This window comes from Sinohyriopsis cumingii, chromosome 14 (assembly GCF_028554795.1).
Source record: "Sinohyriopsis cumingii isolate HCF-2022 chromosome 14, ASM2855479v2, whole genome shotgun sequence".
NCBI classification, from domain to species: domain Eukaryota; kingdom Metazoa; phylum Mollusca; class Bivalvia; order Unionida; family Unionidae; genus Sinohyriopsis; species Sinohyriopsis cumingii.
The window spans coordinates 107,594,398-107,613,572 of record NC_142974.1 but is presented as its reverse complement, the minus strand read 5'-3'; the positions used below and the strand labels follow the sequence as shown (position 1 = coordinate 107,613,572).

The 19,175-nt window shown below is 34.6% G+C and overlaps 1 protein-coding gene across 1 annotated transcript in view; it reads left to right on the top strand.

Moving 5' to 3' along the window:
• The window catches only part of LOC149784579 (uncharacterized), a 60,593-nt gene extending 57,659 nt beyond the window's left edge, over nucleotides 1-2,934 (top strand). Inside the window, exons 11-12 of the mRNA XM_089933009.1 lie at nucleotides 829-1,467; nucleotides 2,562-2,934. Of these exons, the coding sequence (XP_089789135.1) occupies nucleotides 829-1,428 (600 nt within the window). The 3' untranslated portion in view covers nucleotides 1,429-1,467; nucleotides 2,562-2,934. The remainder of the gene's footprint in view (nucleotides 1-828; nucleotides 1,468-2,561) is intronic.
• Nucleotides 2,935-19,175: the final 16,241 nt, after the last annotated feature.

The window sequence follows — 19,175 nt, the reverse complement described above, 5'->3', positions numbered from 1 at the left end:
ATCTTGACACTATTGTTATTGCAACTCCTTCTGAATGGATATTTGTATATCACAGGAAGAAATGATCTCTGCCATTATTTTGCCTTTGATTCCCTGTCACACTGGTTGTATATTACATCAAGGAATGCTTTATGACAAGTTTTTCCTTTAATGCCCTGTCACATTGGTTGTATGTTACATAAATGATTGCTCTGTGCCATTGTTTGCCTTTTAAAGTTTAATGCCTTGTCACATTAGCCAGTATTTCATTTATAAGATCACTGTTTGAATTTATTTCTGCATGGTAATCAATGTTTGCAATGGCTGCAGGAGATTCAAAGGTCTTGTTAACATGTCGCTCTAAGGCAAATAATGTAGTTTTAAAGATACTTTTGTAAGTATGACAAGTGAATCAAACTGATGAATGATACTGTTTAGTGTGCAGTATGACATATTCCCATCAGCTTTGGCTTTCTCCCAGTGATACCGCATTCCATGCAAAAATCATTCATACTTTAAGAAAATGAAATGACAGAAAGATTTTAATAAGTAGCCATCTTAGCAGAAATCTGGAAATATATTGGAATGGATTTTTATTGGAACAATAACAGCTGCATGTTCATTGATGTGTTTATCAGTTTTGAAAGTGTTTATGAGCTATAATCATAACTTGGACACTTAAATGTTGCCACCTTAGATCTGAGTCTATATGTTATGTCATCCTATTTCAATTAATATTAATAATAAAAATATCTTGTACACCTATTATATTAGTGTGATGATGATATAAACTTTTTAGTCATTGAATGAAAGGATGTTGTAATAATATTAGTTTTCCTTCCTCTTTAGGGACATGATTCTGATGCTCCCATAATGCCAGAACACATGAATCATGCTCGTCTGTGTGTTGCTCTTGTGACTGTTTGTACAAATGCCCTAAGAGAAATCCTCCTCACACATGTTCCTGCACCACATACAAGCATCTACCAGGCAATCCGGGCCAACAAAGCCGACTTGGCCAACAAAACTCAGACTAGACGAGGACAATGGCAGAATGCTCGTCTTATTCCTGATCAATGTCATGTGGTCTTCCCAGATCCCTTTGATCGGTATGTGGCAAGTGTAGACCAATTTGACATATCTTTATTGTATATTCTGATCAGAAATGTCAGCACAGTTCCAGCTTCATTGTTAGACTGGGGAAATGATCCAATAGATCAGCCATTCAGGGACAGATCTCTAGGAGCTAGTGTGGAGCGAATTCGTTCATATAGAAACCAGATTGGTCATTCCATAGATGGAAAGATTAGCCAACATGACTTTGATGATTACTGGAACAAAATTGATGCTGTGCTTGATGACATTGAACAGGCACTTGGTAGACAGGGATACAGGGCACAGTTAGAGAAGCAAAAGAGACAGGTGATCTCGATCTATGAAGCCTGTTAGGTACAAATGAAGTTCATGCAGCATAACCAAACGATACAAGTGAGTATTACACTGACAAAATATGATGTCATTTTTTATAAAGAAAGAATGTGTAGTTACCATCTTTTTCAACTTGGTGAATGTGTCCGTAATTTGGATTTTTACTGTAGCTTTAACAATATTTCAGTCACATCGTTATGATGTCTGCAGTGTGGTAGTTTATAGAGATGTCTAGCACTGGGGCATCATGCCACAGGCATGTAGCATCATGCCCCACCCAGTCACATTATCCTGACACCAGGCTGACCTGTCCTGGCACTAACATCTTAATGCTGAGTGCCAATTGAGGCTATTGCTAGTACCATTTGTACAAGTCTTTGGCATGATGTGGCTGGGGTTCAAACCCATTACATCCCGCATCCAAGGTAGATGCTCTAACCACTTAATGGTATTACGATATTGTTTTAATTGCATATTAGATACATATACCTGACTCATGCACATTTCCTAAAGGGTGAACCGCAGCCAGAGTACATAACCTTCTACTTTACAGTTCAACACATTCTTCTCGTGTGTGTGTTAAGTTCCCCCTATGAGGACTAAGTATTTGATGTGCATGCAATTTTAATATGAACCACCAGAGAACATTTTAAAATTCGTGATGGAAAATTATTAATATTGGAAATATTGACTTGATGTTTTACATATGCTTAAGCTTAATATTTTACCATTTTTATAATTTTAACATCTTTACCTTATTAGTCATACTTAAACTTTTGGAAGGGTTTATATTAGTGAACTTTTGTGCAATTCAATTGTTTTTAACTTTTGGAACCAGACAAGAAATATTGAGGTGAGGTACCACACACACACACACACACACAAATATATGCATGCTTAGTTTGAAGTGACTCATTTATAGATTGCATAAATATTTTATTGACATACACATGTAAACCTAGATAGAAAAGAACATATCTCTTCATACATCATATAAAATAGTTTTAATTACACACTTGTAAATTACATTGTAGCCAGATTCTTGTGCTTTGGTGATATTAAAGATTCATGCTCCTTTTATTCTACTAAATTCTTTCAGTCCATGGAAATTGTTTAAACAATGGAAACTACAGCAAGAACTGTGCTTTTTTCAGATTTAACCCATCAGAGGTTACTGGCCTTGTGGAAGAAGAATGCTTGGCTGGTTCCAGTGCACCAGCAAAATTGTCCTAAGAATACATGATCTCATGCTAAATGTCACTACTGCATGTGGCCATAATGTGTACCCAGCATCATGCATGCCAAGTGACACAACTGTATGTGGCCATAATTAGGACACACCCTGATACACAATCCCATGCCAGGAGTTCCTGTGTTTGGATATAATTGCTACTGGATGTGTGCACAATTCAGACCTGGCAAAATCAAGATGTGTGAGCCCTGAAGGATGAATTGAGAAATACATTATGTAATTATCTGAATTATCATTTGGATGTGAAAGCAGAAATACAAAATATTTATACTGTTGCACGTGGAGTTAGTTGTCATTTTGGATGTGTAAGCAGAAACACAAAACATATATAGTGTCAACTTATAGTCATTTGGATTCTTAAGCAGAAACAAAAACCAGTTATAATGTTGCCAGTGGAGTCAGTTGTCATTTTGGATGTGTAAGCAGGAACACAAAACATGTTTGGTCTTGATTGTTGTAATAGTTGTCATTTGCATGTGCAATGTGAAACACAGAATCGTTAGAATGTTGGCTATGGAGTTATGTGAATTGTAATTTGCATGTGTAAGCAGAAACACAAAACATTATTGACTATGGATATAGTTGTCATTTGTTTGTAGAAGCAGAAACACAAAACAGTTATAGCACTGGCTCGTTAGAGATAGTTGTTGTTTGTATGTGTAAGCAAAATCACAAAACAGTTAGTGTTGACTATGCATATGGTTGTCATTTGGAAGTTTAAGAAAAAAGATAGCACAGTTATAGTGTTGATTATGGTGATAGGTACTGTTTTTATAATGTTTGTACTTTAACAGTATTTAAGCTTCATTTCTAAAATATTAAGTAATGTAGATTGAATGATTTTATTAGTTGTAAATTTCTGAACATTTTATATTAATGAGGTTTAGAACCCGCTAAACATATAATGTGAAAACCATTGTAGTAGCACAGCATGGATTTTGTGATGTCTGAATACAATCACTCCTGTAGTAATCACATTTAGGTGTACACGATAAGTATGATGGCCATGTGATAGATGACTCATTGATTGCTTTCATGAGCTATACAGCCAGAAAATCCATGAAGAGGCTTCAAGTGAAACCTGAACAAAGTACAAGAACTGTATGCTGACCTGAACTTAACAGGGTGTAATCAAACTTTATAATAATGTACATATTTATACACCAGAACAGCTTTTGAGACAGTCTTCATGAATAGTCTAGTGTTGGGTAACTGTTTTCTATTGTCAGTTACACAAGGTTTTTGTCGCTTTACTTTCTATGAAATAACTACAGTGAAGCATAACATAAACAGTTACTGCAAGGTCTGCCTGGTTCTATATCAAAATGGTGGACCTCAGACACAGACACGCGGTATGACCAGCATGGAAGCCATCTGAAGCAGTTTGTCATCACTACTAATCCTGAATGGATAGACACAGCAATCTGCTATTTTAACTGAAAGACATTTTGCATTATTCTGTTGGATCCAAATTAAATTGATGTTAATCTGATGTCAGTTATAGCTGACATGAAAATCGTATTAGAACTCCCCCTGAACTTGTATGGTAATACTGATATGAGAGTTTTATTAAAAGACTTCTTATGATGTCTAGTCACTAAAAGAGATGGTCATACTGATATGGGATCTTTATTCAAAGACTTCTTTTGATGTCTACTTACTAACAGAGATGGACGTGCTGTTATGCCGTTTTTATTACAAGATTTCTTGTGATGTCTGCTTACTATCAAGAAAGGTGCTGATCTGACCTGCCACCAAATAGTGTAACAACTTCAAAATGGATGACAGTAGCAAAATGGGGCCTTCACTCAAAGACTGCTTATTATGTCTGGTTTGTTCTAAATGAAAATGATGCTACATACAATATAATCACCATGGTGACCATCTTAAAAATCATCTACTTCTGATGAATATACACTGTCATAGTGGAATGGGGTTTAATCTGATGTACTTAGTCACAGCTGCATGGGGTTTTAACTAAAATGTTTGTTAGGATATATTGTTAACCATAATATACAGTCAATGGGACAATGGGGTTTTTGATAAAAAGTAACATTTATGCCATCTAGTTAAAGATATTAACTCAAACATAAGAAAAAGTTTTTATTTTAACTAAATTTGATAATATTTACTTTCTGGAGAATATCAGCGATGGGCCCTATAGCCTCCACATAATTTTGAGCACAGGTCACCTATGGAATTCTTATCATGTTTGGAAAAATATGTTTGAGAAATTTACAAATATGTTGCTTGAATGTTTTAAAACATTTTTAATAATCATATCGTTAGATTTGCAATTGTAGTTACACTGGAATTTTGTATCAGTACAGTGATACATGTATGTGACTTGAAATTCTAGGGCTCTTTTTGCTCTAATAAAGAAAAAAAAAAACTCCAAGCTGGAAATGTTGAATACATGTACCATTTCAGTGATACAATATACAGTGTAACTGAATCATAAGTGTAAATATATGTATCACTGTACTGATAAAATATACACTACAACTACAGTTACAAGTCTAAATATACCGTTCCGGAGGCCTAGTTTTTAGACTGTCAGCCTCTGAAGTGGAAGGTCATGGGTTAGAACTCCAGACTAGTCATACCAAAGACTTTTAAGAATGGTGCTGGCAGCTGCCTCGCTTGCCACTCGGCATTAAGAGGTTAGTGTTAGGATTGGTCAGCCTGGTGTCTGGATAATATGTCCGGGTGGGAAATGATGCTATATATTTGTGACACCCACCCAGTCACATTATTCGGACACTAGGCTAACCAGTCATAATACTCGCCTCCAGTTTATGTTTTGCTGTTTAGTTGAGGGGAAAAATAAGCCAAATGAAAGCCAAAAAGATTGTCTTTGTGTAAAATATAAATCGTTTTGTTTCAAACATGCCTAAATACATTTCTTTGATTAAATTTGCTAATTTCTCCATCAGATACATTATTCAATTTACATTGATGTTAGGGAATTACTTCTAGTACCTCCAGAATTCATCCCTTGCATAGACTTGAAAAGTCTTGGTCTCTCTCTCTCTCTCTCTCTCTGCATTTGTATACACAATGGGAAGTAACTCTTACCGATTTCTTCCCCTTAACCCACAAGTTAGCTATCTGGTATAACGGTACCAATTGCGCAAGTCCAGGTGGGCGGAGCTTAAGGTGTATGGAACATTGTATTCAGAATTAAAGAACAAAACTAGCTGTGATTGGTGCATTATGTAAGACTTGTACTTTCTGTTTGGCTTAAAAAAAAGTTGAGCCTCTTGGCAACATGTGAGTTTGTGTTAATTTCTATCTAGATCATATTTTGTATTTTTTATGATTTTTTTAAAATATGGTACACATGACTGAAAATGTGCTTGTTGTGACTAGATAACTCTTACCCCTGTCTAGTTCCAGTAGAGTTATCTCTCTTAAATGCAATGGAGTACCTGGTTATGTCATTGTCAAATTGACAATCTAGCATTGTTCTATATGACAGCGTGTGACATGCATGCCCAAGTAGGACAGAAAGTATATTTATTTCACAAAACATTAGCATTGAGGTATATGGAAAAACAATTGGTACCGTGATACCTAAAGGAAAGAATAGCCTCACAGTGTTTCCATAGAAACGCATACATGTGGGCGGCATTTATGAACTATACTAGTTTGATGTAGGAAAACAAATGTATGCTGAACACTTTTGGTCAAATATTGAAAGTTCTTTAAGAATAAAATGTATGAAATCTTTAGAAAATAGCACAAGATGGCTTTGGATGGGGACTTTTGATAACTATAGCTATGATAGATATAGACTTGTGTTACCTGATGCCTTTATGTATGTGCTGTTACCTCCTAGATTGGAATGCATGCAACAAAATAAGTTATGTAAACATAATATAGTTGATTTTGGCCAAATATTGGCTATTGTACCTGCAAAAGATGAAAAATCATGTGTACAAAAACAACTATCTTGTTCTTGTAAGGCATGCCATAAACCAGGATAGAGAACATTCTAAGTACACTTGTAGATAGATCACTTGTACCATGTGGGATGTTCTGGCATGAGTAATTTTTAGGTAATTTATTAAGGATTTGGTATTCCTTCCCATTTTGATTTGAATTGTCCTGCTCTAATTGTCCCTTTTTTTTTTTACACTCTCCTGCTTTGAAATTGTTCATGTAGTTAGTTCAATTCTCTTGCATTCCCTTTTGTTGAAGTAGCAGTGAATACCAACAAACAAGAACAGTTTCCTTAAGTCAGCATTTCCCATTGGCACTTGTATAAGCCCAATTATAATCTACTACTGACTTTCAATTAATCCTATTTCTTTCTGTCAAGCTGCTCTTGTGGAATTTCCATGTTTGGTCCAACATTACAGAATGATAACCATTTTAGTCACACAGTGCGTATTCATTCCATTCAAATCCACACTGTTCTTGAAACTTTGCATCCCATCGCAAGAATCCAAATTGGCATGAGATGATATCTGCATGGTTATGGAAGGCTGCACTCTACATGCCGGCATTGTAGAAAATATGAACTATGTGATATGAAAGAGCTGCGTCATCTTAGAAATTAAAATTACATGACTCTTGAGGTCTCCACTAAACATAGGAGTCTAAATGTTAGGTTCTCACTTTGTCAGTAATGTATTTTGAGATAATTTAATTGCAATGAAGTTAATACAGGTTGTTGATGAACTCATCTATATTACATGGATAATGTATTCAAGGTTACCACACCTTATGTATATCATTCAGTTATCTCCCTTACACCAGTCATAACATTTCAAGGAAATAAAATCTCACATTTTCAGTGACTGATTATGAAAATAAAGAGAAGATTTGTGAAGTATTATATTAGCCCTCAATCTTGATGCAAATGTAAGTAGAAGCAATTTGATAATTTCTCACAGTAAAGTTTACAAGTTAAAAAACTGATAAGGTATGTTCTGCTTGGCTCTGAGATAAGTTTCTCTCTATCTTATACCAATTATTATTAAATTCTTATGTAGAAGAAATATACTTTATATGTATCTATATTATCTAAATTATTCACCCTTTTATATTAGATGGAAATGAACACAACTTCACTTGAAATTTGGGTCCTGTAAGGGATGTTATAGCACAGTTGCCTTTGGGCTGTCCTTGGACCTGTTGGGCCCTGCCCCATATATTTGTCCAAGGTAAGGTCATCAAACTTTCACTTCTCATTTTTCGCATTGCTGATTTTGCCACCTTTAATTCCTTTATCATAAGCTACCTCTCCCTTTTAGATAAACACTTTCCTCCTGTTTTTAACTCCATTTGATGTGCTATACTTAGTGTTTATATTTGGCATTTTTCTGTATTTTATTCCCCTAATTTCATCTCCCAATCCAAACATAACCACTTAGAAGCTGCGATTTACTATATTTGGTGACTGACTGGCTTATTGAAACAATTTTATTCACATTACAAAGGAGGAAAGCTTACTATTTGTGTTACAAAGAGGATGGGTAGGTGGACCTTTGTGTGAGGACTGGTGGTTAGTGACCTCTTGTATCTGTAGATAGTGTAAAGTGGTCAAAGCTTATACTTTATAATAAGATTGGGTCATGTCCACCTGTCTCTGATGTTAAGTTCTGCACCTACCAAACAAATATAAATTCCTTTCTTTTAGGTGAATTGTACATTTTGAAGTAGGACAGGTGCATACTATTTGGTACATTGACCTTTGACCTAGTTATTACATAATATGATATAATGTGATTTATCCCATATCACCTATGTGAAGTTCAATAATTGCTGATATGAATAAGATACAACTCATAGTTGAAAGAATTCATTTTATTTCAAAAGATGATTTTGATGGTGAAGCAAAAGTATGAAAACAATAGTTCAAACAGCTCAATGACATTTCTATACACATTCATATAAGACATAGGTTATTACCTCATCAAATTGTTTTTCACAAGTGAGACTAAGTATATTTGTTACTTATACAGTCCTGAACTATTTCACAGATTATTGGAAAAATTAAGGTTTGCTATAGGTATAACGGTACCAATTGCGCAAGTCCAGGTGGGCGGAGCTTAAGGTGTATGGAACATTGTATTCAGAATTAAAGAACAAAACTAGCTGTGATTGGTGCATTATGTAAGACTTGTACTTTCTGTTTGGCTTAAAAAAAAGTTGAGCCTCTTGGCAACATGTGAGTTTGTGTTAATTTCTATCTAGATCATATTTTGTATTTTTTATGATTTTTTTAAAATATGGTACACATGACTGAAAATGTGCTTGTTGTGACTAGATAACTCTTACCCCTGTCTAGTTCCAGTAGAGTTATCTCTCTTAAATGCAATGGAGTACCTGGTTATGTCATTGTCAAATTGACAATCTAGCATTGTTCTATATGACAGCGTGTGACATGCATGCCCAAGTAGGACAGAAAGTATATTTATTTCACAAAACATTAGCATTGAGGTATATGGAAAAACAATTGGTACCGTGATACCATCTGTATACAGAATATAATCAGTTTAACATTTGCTGCCAACAGTCAACAGGCCTCTGAGTTATCCAATAGTCTTTTTATTGGTACAGTGAGTAAAACAATCATACTACATAGTATAACTTAGTGAAATTTAAACCATTTTATATGAATTTGTTATTGTTTCATCAGACATATTTATATGGGTAATGTGTTGTAAAGCTGTGGTAATGCAGTGCCACTCGTCTCGTGCAAATGTTGGCTTGGTGACAAACATATTTCTATATATATATATATATATATATATATATATATATATATATATATATATATATATACATATCCATGTCAATCAATTCTGCGCATCTAGTAATTGCGTAGCATTACGTCATTTCTGTAAACATTGGATCACATGCTATTCTGGGTCAAAAATCCATTTCGTATCAAGAAAGCACAATCGTGCTTTAACTAAGAAGTGTGATACACATAAAGTGTGCAAAAATATGCCACATTTCTACTTGAAAGGCATATGCAAAATATGGTTTCTAAATGTCAACATAAAGACACACTCCATGGCCTTTTTAAACCTGTAACCCAGAAAATCCTTTTTACTATGTTTCTTGAGAATCATTCAAATAAATACATTATATAAAAGATGGAAATGTATGCCTTAAAAAATTATGCATGTTAATCCATGTTTCCAATTTGCAAGAAGTTTTCCCACACGTGCAATATCGTCTGCTACACAATGTGTCAACTTGCCGCTAGAACGGCATTCCCAAGAATGTCCCCAGCATATAGTCTGTTTTTAAATTCTTTAGTAATTCTTCCCCATAAACAAGTAAACACATTACATCTTATTAATTATTGTTTCTCTTTAAAATAATGGCGGATTTTTTATAAAATGTTGAACTTTACTAATTTTTTTTACAAGATCGGTTTAGTTTGCTTAATTTATCTTGCCATTTATTGGCATTTTTACGTTTAATTTTGTAAAACTAGCAATAAACTTGACCTTTCCTCGACTGAAAATGCTAACAAAAACAGTAGAAAGTAATGTATTTCATTTCTAAAGCCCGATAGATAAACATTAAACATTTTCAAAGCTGTGCTCAGAATATGCTGACATAACTCGAGTCATAAAAACATAGGGGTGATATCCTGTGTGTCCCAAATTAATATTATTCTGAAGAGAATATTCTGGGCACAATTGCCACTTGTCAAATGCTAAGCATTGCAGTATTTTATTTTTCATCAATCGGTTGAATTCAATAAACGTTTTGCTTCAATATTGGAGACAGAAACCTTAGGTGCAAGAATGCCTGACTGCATTATATATATATATATATATATATATATATATATATATATATATATATATATATATATATATATATATATATATATATAATCAGTATATATTTAATTATCATTTCATTTTATCCTTGTAATTGGATCAGTAACTGTTTTCTTTATCCTTTGACCAACTATTTCTAATTTAAGACATCTAATGGAAATATACATTCATATTTTGAAATTTGATTGGAACTGAAATCTTGAAATGAGGGTGATTAATATCACAAAGCTTTGTCAGCAAGAATGTTGACAAGCAAATACGATGAAACTGGGTGTAAATCCAACTCTGCACCCAGATATGATATAGGCTATTAATGACTTATTTCTCACTCCAGTTGTTAACCAACCCATGGAACCAACTGGACAACAACCTGACCACAGCAATATATTTTCAGCACCAACTACTGACAGAATCATAAAGTCATTCAGAGACGATATATATGATACAGGTTCAGTGAACATTTTATTCTCTGTAGTGGCCAAGTCAGCGTGCCAACACTCCAGCTGTCCTTTTTTGTCATAAAACCAGTGAGGCCACACCCATAATACTGTTCCATGCAAGGTGGAAAGGTGATACGTTATGGGTCACTGATCTGTTCAGTTGGACAACAGATCTGCCCAAGAAAAATCATAGTGACCGCAAAGCATCAAAAGCAGTTTTGGTGTCTAATGTTTTTGCCCATGTCTGGAGAACTTTGAATTGATGCATACATCTTGTTTAGCAGACTATGTGCAGAAGAAAACTCAAATGATTTCAGTTCTTTCAAGGATCACATCAGCTTGATAGTGATCAACATTTAAAGAATAAAGTATGAAATTATCATACAAGACATGCTTTCTGATAACTTGACTTCGACACAGAGTAAGTGGTCTGCATGCTCTGAATGTTGGCCTCAACTACTGACAGATTTATTCAGAAGGTTCATAGGTTTCATGACATAACCAATTTTATCACTGTGAACAGGTTTCCATCTACTGGCAGCCATAAAATAATGTTATCACCCATCTCATATATCCGTCATTCGATAGAGGCAAGGACCTGATACATGCTCTCCAAAGAGACTGAATTACATCTGGTTTGGATATCAAGGGCTTTTCTTCCCACTAAAACCACGGAGAAAGGACATAATCCCACAAGCATTCGCATCCTAGCTAAAGGGAGTCGCCAAAACAGAATATTTTCTAGTATAGTACTTTAGTAGTCAGTAGAGTCCTTACAAAATCCTAATACAGCATTATGGAATAGTAAATCTAGCATAGTACTTTAGTAGTCAGTCGAGTGCTTACACAATCCTAATACAACATTATGGAATAGTAAATTTAGCATGGTACTTTAGTAGTCAGTTGTTGTTGTTGTAGGTTTTAATGCCATTTTTCAGCACATGATAGGCTATACATCGCAGCCAGTATTAATGGTGGAGGAAGAACCCGGGAAAACCCTGGAAAGAACCACCGGCCCACAAGAAGCTACTGGCATGCTTTCTCATATACCCATATTAGCCAAATCCAAGACTTGAACCCACGCAGACAGGGGTGAGATGGCAGTGATCGTTAACAGAGAGCGCATTAGACCACTCGGCCACTCTGGGCCCCTTAGTAGTCAGTAGAGTACTTACAGAATCCTAATACAGCATTATGGAATAGTATATCTAGCATGGTACTTTAGTAGTCAGTAGAGTGCTTACAAAATCCTAATACAGCATTATGGAATAGTAAAGCTAGAATGGTTATTTAGTAATAATATTAATAATAATGAAGATTTTGTATCGCGCCTAATCTTTAGAAGCTCTAAGTACTTTACAACATTACATTAAACACCTATAACATAAAATGAATATATAATGATATGATTACAAAAAACAAACACCATGAAATTAGAAAACAAAAAACATGCTGAATATATTTAAGGTAGGAAACATTATTAGGTCTGTAAGTTTGTTCTTGCAGTCGAAATAAGTGAGTTTTAAGAGCACTCTTGAATGTGATCACTGTGTCTTTGTGTCTAAGTTCAGTGGGTAATTCATTCCACGTTACTGAGTCCTGGTATGCAAAAGATCGTTGTCCATATGACTTCGTTTTCATGGTGGGAATAATGAGTATACAATTGTCAGAATAGGAGCAATAGTATTTTGCTGGAGTGTACACATGGGTAAGGTCGGATAGATTTGTTTTGACTGGAGTCCGTCAGTGAAACGTAGCACAGAGAACAAATTTTGTGTTTGATTCTGAATCGAATGGATAGCCAGTGTAAGGTACAGATCAGCAGGGAGGTGTGCTCTGATCGTGGTACTCTAAGTATGATCCGAGCAGCTGTGTTTTGAACTGTTTGAAGTTCCTGGAGTAGATATTGAGATGAACCCGATAGAATTGAGTTACAGTAGTCTAGTCTTGAAATTACAATGAACACATAAGTGTTTTTGTGGCATCAACTGAAACATATTTGCGAATGGAGCTGATGCCTCTCTGCTCAAGGTATGCAGCCTTCATATGTTCATAACATGTTGGTGCAGTGTGAGAGTATTCTCCAGAGTAACACCTAGGTTTCGTACTGACTGTGTGAATTTAATGTTGGTGTTGCTGATATTTATTGTTTGAGGTAAAGGATGTGAATGAGAAAGTCTTTGTGTTGTGATCAGAATGGTCTCAGTTTTATAGTCATTTGTCTGCAGCCTGTTACGTGTCATCCATGATTTCACATCACAAATGCACCTCTCTACACCTTGGATTGTAGAATCAACTTCAGTTGGGTGGCTATATTTGTATAGTTGGGTGTTATTAGCGTACAGGTGGTGATACACTGGATGATGATCTATGACACTTGAGAGCGGCTGAGTGTAGAAAATGAAGTGAACAGGTCAAAGAACAGACCCCTGTTGAACTCCACAACATAGATTAACTGGGCTGGAGTGTATTCCATTTGAAGACACAATTTGTGTCCTGTTAACCAAGTAGGACATGAACCACAGTAAGGCTGTATCATGCTTGCCAATTACATGCTGAAGATGGTGAAGTAATATATCATGGTCTATTGTGTCAAATGCGGCAGTCAAATCAAGGAGGGTGAGAATTGTAATCTTTCCGCTATACAAAGCAGAGATTATGTCATTACCTACTTTCAGAAGAGTAGGTTTAGTAATATGCAAGGGCGACATGCAGATTGAACATTGTTACAAAGACTGTGAATTCAGATGAGATACAAGCTGTGATGGAACAACCTTTTCTAAGACTTTTTATATGAATGGGGGATTAGAAACTGGGCAGTAGTTCTTTAAATTGTTATGGTCGAGTGTTGGTTTCTTCAGCAGAGGCTTTACAATGGCAGTTTTGAAAAATGATGGGAATTCGCCGGATGAGAGGTATTAATAACATCAGTTATTGAAGGCAATACTGGATATAAGCACTGAAGCAGCAATGATGTTGGAATTGGATTAAGTTCACATGACTTTGGTTCACTCTTCATCACGATTGTACGTACTAAATCCATAGAGACAGGTTCAGATGTTCACATGACTTTGGTGCACCCTTCATCATGATTGTATGTACTAAATCCATAGAGAGAGGTTCAGATGGTGCTAGTAGTCAGTAGATTGCTTACAAAATCCTAATACAGCATTATGGAATGGTACTTTAGTAGTTAGTGGATCGCTAATTCAAGTAAGTTAAATTTTGCATAGCATATGTTAGTGAAAAATCTTATTCTGTAGCAGATTTATCCAAAAAACAGTGTGTGAGCTGTCACAGATAAGGAACTATTTAAGTCGAGAAACAAGGTACGAATTAATGTTTATAAAGCAAGAGGCAGCATGTTTTTTTTTTTAAAGATTTATTTCAGTAAGCAAGGTTTAATAGACAATAGGTACATTTATATAATAGAAAGTAGGTATATTTGTATAATATATTATAATGTATATTTGCATAATAGACAATAGAAGTGGTTGTATAATAGAACATGCTACATTTGTATAATAAACTTCAGGTATTTTTGTTTAACAGACTTTATGTATATTTTCATAATATAATTTTTTTGTATCACAAGATCAAGTACGTTTATGGTATGGCTCTGAATACGTTGTCCATCTGTCACAAATTGTTTGTAGCCATCCCTTGTATATTCATTATTGTATGGCATTTAATTTAATTATGCAGAGATAGTATATGTGTATCAAACTGTCATAAATCAATGAGTTGCTGAGTAATACTGAGATTTTATTCTAAAAAAAGAATACAATTGGGTCCTTCAATCATGATTCACTTTTGGTAAATCGAGTGCGATAAGCAGGTTTATAAAATTTTATTCTGACCAACCAATCCATTTATTTCTTTAACATGTAACTGGAAACACTCATTTTGTGTTATGTCTAATAAACATTATGGCCACTTAGTGTTCAAAACATTAATACACCCCATAATTTCACTACTTATTTGGATATGCTTTCACAAGTTTATATTTGCCAGTCACTTAGGTGAGTGATGTCAGACTCACTTGGGCATCTTGTTCAAAGATGATTTACTCATTCTTTTTGGACTGATACAACATGGAAATGAAACTATTCGGTAAGCAGGTTGCTATATTGTACTACCACAAGATGGATTATTTACAGTTGTATGGAGAATGTGAGGTTCCATTGCATGTATGGTTATACATCATTAATATCAGTTGGATTTTCTACTGCCGATATATTTTGTCATTTATCCATTCGATATCACATTCCATATGGTTGCTATTTCTACCATTTATTTCAACATTCAGTGAGAGATTATGTAAAAGGCTGTAAAACTCAATGTTTCAACAAATGATAAAGCTTCATGACACTTCTTGATATTTTTATTCCTAAACTCAAAGGTGCATCAAATACTTGATGTTTGATACAGACACGTAGTTGTCTCATTATTTTAGTTTTCAAGATAAAATTAAATGAATATGTAAAAAAATAAAGAAATGAAGATTATACGGTTTAGAACTTTAATTATGAGTGGAGATTTATGCCTACAAGATTGTGTACAGGATACAAATCAATAGTCGCAGCCGATGATTCCCATTCACTGTAGTCATCATCATCATCATTGGTATTATTAGATAATTTTGGTTGTTGTTGTTGCTTATGATTGGTCCTTGTATATTACAGTGGAATAAAACGAGGATTTTTTTTCTTCTTCAAAATAGAGTAATACTGCCAAGTATATTCAGCCATCATCTTCACAGTTATAGGTACTAATACAGGATTTTCGTTAGTAGTAGGATTAGTAGTAGAAGTAGTAGTAGTAGTTCAGGATTGTTTCATTGCCCCTCATCAGCTGGATATACATTAGAAGATTAAAGAAGTTTTATAACGAGATCTTCTGACATTTTATTATCACATTAATTTTTACAAATAACACGTTCTGCATTAGCTGCAAGGATTCTACTAAAGGCACAGAAAAACACTATAGGCAACAGTGGGAATTTAATATTATTGCTGCCATGTCCTGTCCATACTATTTTTTCAACAAATGACTGCATGCAAAGGGAATTTTACATCTGCTATTAGGGTACACATTAAATACCAAATTAACAGAACATTTCCAGTTGGTCACCAACTAATAGTGGACAAACATTTTTTTTTTCATTCTTTCTTGAAGAGGATAGACAAATGTCACAACGGGCACCGAGGAACACTAATATTAAAAATACCTATTGGTTGACCAGTACTCACACTAACCGATACTAACATATGCTGACCAACACATGCCTAATGACCAGTGCCTACACTAAGTCCAGATGTAATAGATGGTGTAAGGCTGAAAGAGATATAAAACCCATATAAGCAGAATTAAACTACTCCAATACAATCCCCTTATAACAAAATTAACAATTCTCTGCTATCTCTATAACCAATATAACAAAATATAGCAGAATGCTGGATGTAAAGAATGAGAACAGTAGAAATATTTATACACAACCATGCCATCTCTCATATGTACCTATTCAAAGATGGAGTAATGGGGAAAAGGGTGGAATTATTAACATACAAACATACCATCACTCTCTTGCACCTATGCAGAAATGAAGTGATGGGGTAAATGGCGAGAATGTTCACACATGCTTACAGAAACATGTGAGTGATATAGTATAGGTGTGGTGTAAGAAAAGAAAAGGATACAAATGTACACTTACATATAACTGTATTTATAAACTGTCACATATGGGGTGTAACATACATACATACATACATACACAAAATGGAGAGAAATCGATAAAATGGTATAGATGATTATGCACCAAATAACAACATTGGAACAAAAAAATAGAACGTTTTTTGTCAGTTGTATTGTCACTAAAATGATCATCAGTAAATAATTTACTTGCAAAACTGCAAAACAAATATTGCATAGTAGAACAAATATTGAAATAAATAATTTTTAAGACATTTTACTTTCCAGTTTAAAATGAATTAGGCACATTTAGATGTACTTAAAATATTAAAAAATTTAAAACTGTGACAAGCTTACAGAATACATTTTTGGACTAGAATGTGTGTTTTGCGCTTATAATACCATGTACGTGAATTATTTCTTAACAGTATAAAAATTTGCTGAGGATTTTGGTTTCTAATTGAAATTTGTATGACTTGATTATATTCGGCCTAACTTTAGTGCTTTTGAAAGTTTGAAAGCTCCTTATATCATGATGTATTGTAGAACATTTCTGTTCAGCTTTTTTATCGGGGGGGGGGGGGGGGAAGGGTGCATGGAGAAAAAAAAAATGTCTGATTGTTTGTGGAATTGGGTGTCAAATGTATTGCTGTTTCGTATTATTTGTAGATAAACTTACACATTCTTCATGATGGGATGACTTCTGAGTATTAAGTAAAATTCGATTCAACGGTGTTAGAAACGTTACAGATTTCTACAGTTTTAGTAAATCCTCGGCTTTTGTGAAAAATTTGTTGTTGTTATTAATGGCAACCATATTTGATAACACATCTACTCGAGTTGTACAAGTTCGAAAGCTCTCAATGCCAAGACGTATTTGTATAATTTGATCAGTTTCTGTTATGCGAATTTTATATGATGGGGTGGGTTTAAAGTTTGTGTGGTTTTAACAATATGATCTTATTTTGATTGCAATTCAGGATTATTTGTATGTTACGTTACATGCCAGGATGATGTATGTCCATTCGTCAAATTCTGCTCAGCAGTATACTTTTCAAACTTTTGTGCAACGACTGCCATAGGAAGATCGGCTAAATTTTAACACAAAACTCTTAAGGTTTCCGTGCCGGGATGCTTTCTGTCAATTTGGTCAAATTCTTTTTCAACCGTTTTTGAAAAGAAGTCACTGATGGGTTCATTATAGAGTGTTTCTCATGACGAAGACTATTTGAATTTCGGATACAAAGCATCTGTCCCGCTATTTAGCTACACCTTGTTTGGTTGCGACAGTCATTTATATATCAATACTCTTTTAAAGATTGACATAAATAAGGTGGACTTAACGATGCAAACTATTCGTTCCATTCAGCAACAATTTCTTTCTTGATAGGGCCATGACGGATAGTAAGGACATTGCTGTGTAATGACATTGCTGTGTAAGGACATTTCTGTGTAAGGACATTGCTGTGTAAGGACATGACTGTGTAAGGGCATTGCTGTGTAAGGGCATTGCTGTGTAAGGACATTACTGTGTGAGGACATTACTGTAAAAAGAAAGATTTTATTTCTGGATTCCTTCAGGTATTTGGACCGACATGTCTAAGAATCATTTCAATATATGTCAAAAAGGGGTGGGGATCGGGGTAGAATAAAACCAGTGAAATATTCCCATCGGCATAATCGGGTTTTGTGATGTAGCTAATGCCCATAATTAGGACTGATTCTTCCCTTCCTTGTACCATTACTTGGCAATAATATTAGTCTTAGATATTCTCCAAATCATAATACACTATAATAATAATAATAATAATAATAATATTATTATTATTATTATTATTATTATTATTATTATTGTTGTTGTTGTTGGATGGTAATGATGATGGTGGTAGTGCTGCTGTTGATAATTGTATTGGCGGTGGTGGTAATAATAATAGTGATGGTGGTGGTATAATAATTTGTTCTGGTTTTGTTTTGTTGTTGTAGTTATTTTTTTGTATTTCTTGCTGAGGTATCCATTTTCAAGAATTTGCCTGTTTTTTCTTCTTCTTTATATCCGCATCATGAAGAATAAAGACCACAATTAATTGTGTTAAATACCTTTATAAGTACGAACAATATAAGGAAGAGTAACTCTGAACATTACATTACAAGGAGTATCAATAACGTCATACACATCTGACGTCATGACCTTCATAAGGGCAACGTCCCTGGTTACTGTTACACTGGTCAACAGTGAAATCATTACTGACTTGAAAAGGCCCTAATCTGTAGTATTTTGGTGTGCCGAACACGAATATAACCGTGAAAAATTTGTATTGGCTCTCGTTTTGAAGATATTCATATACCTCATTTTCTATGTTTCACTGTGTAAATTTCTCCAGTAGGACTGCAGCAACATCCGGAATAATGATGTAACATTGCATAATACCATCATGCTCACATCATCCACAGTTGATTGCATCATTTTCTGATGCAATGCAATACTAATGCCATGCGGCTGCTGAAGTAAGTTGACGTCAGCAGTGTACTATACATGTGTAGGCCTATTATACTAATGCCAGGCAGCTGCTG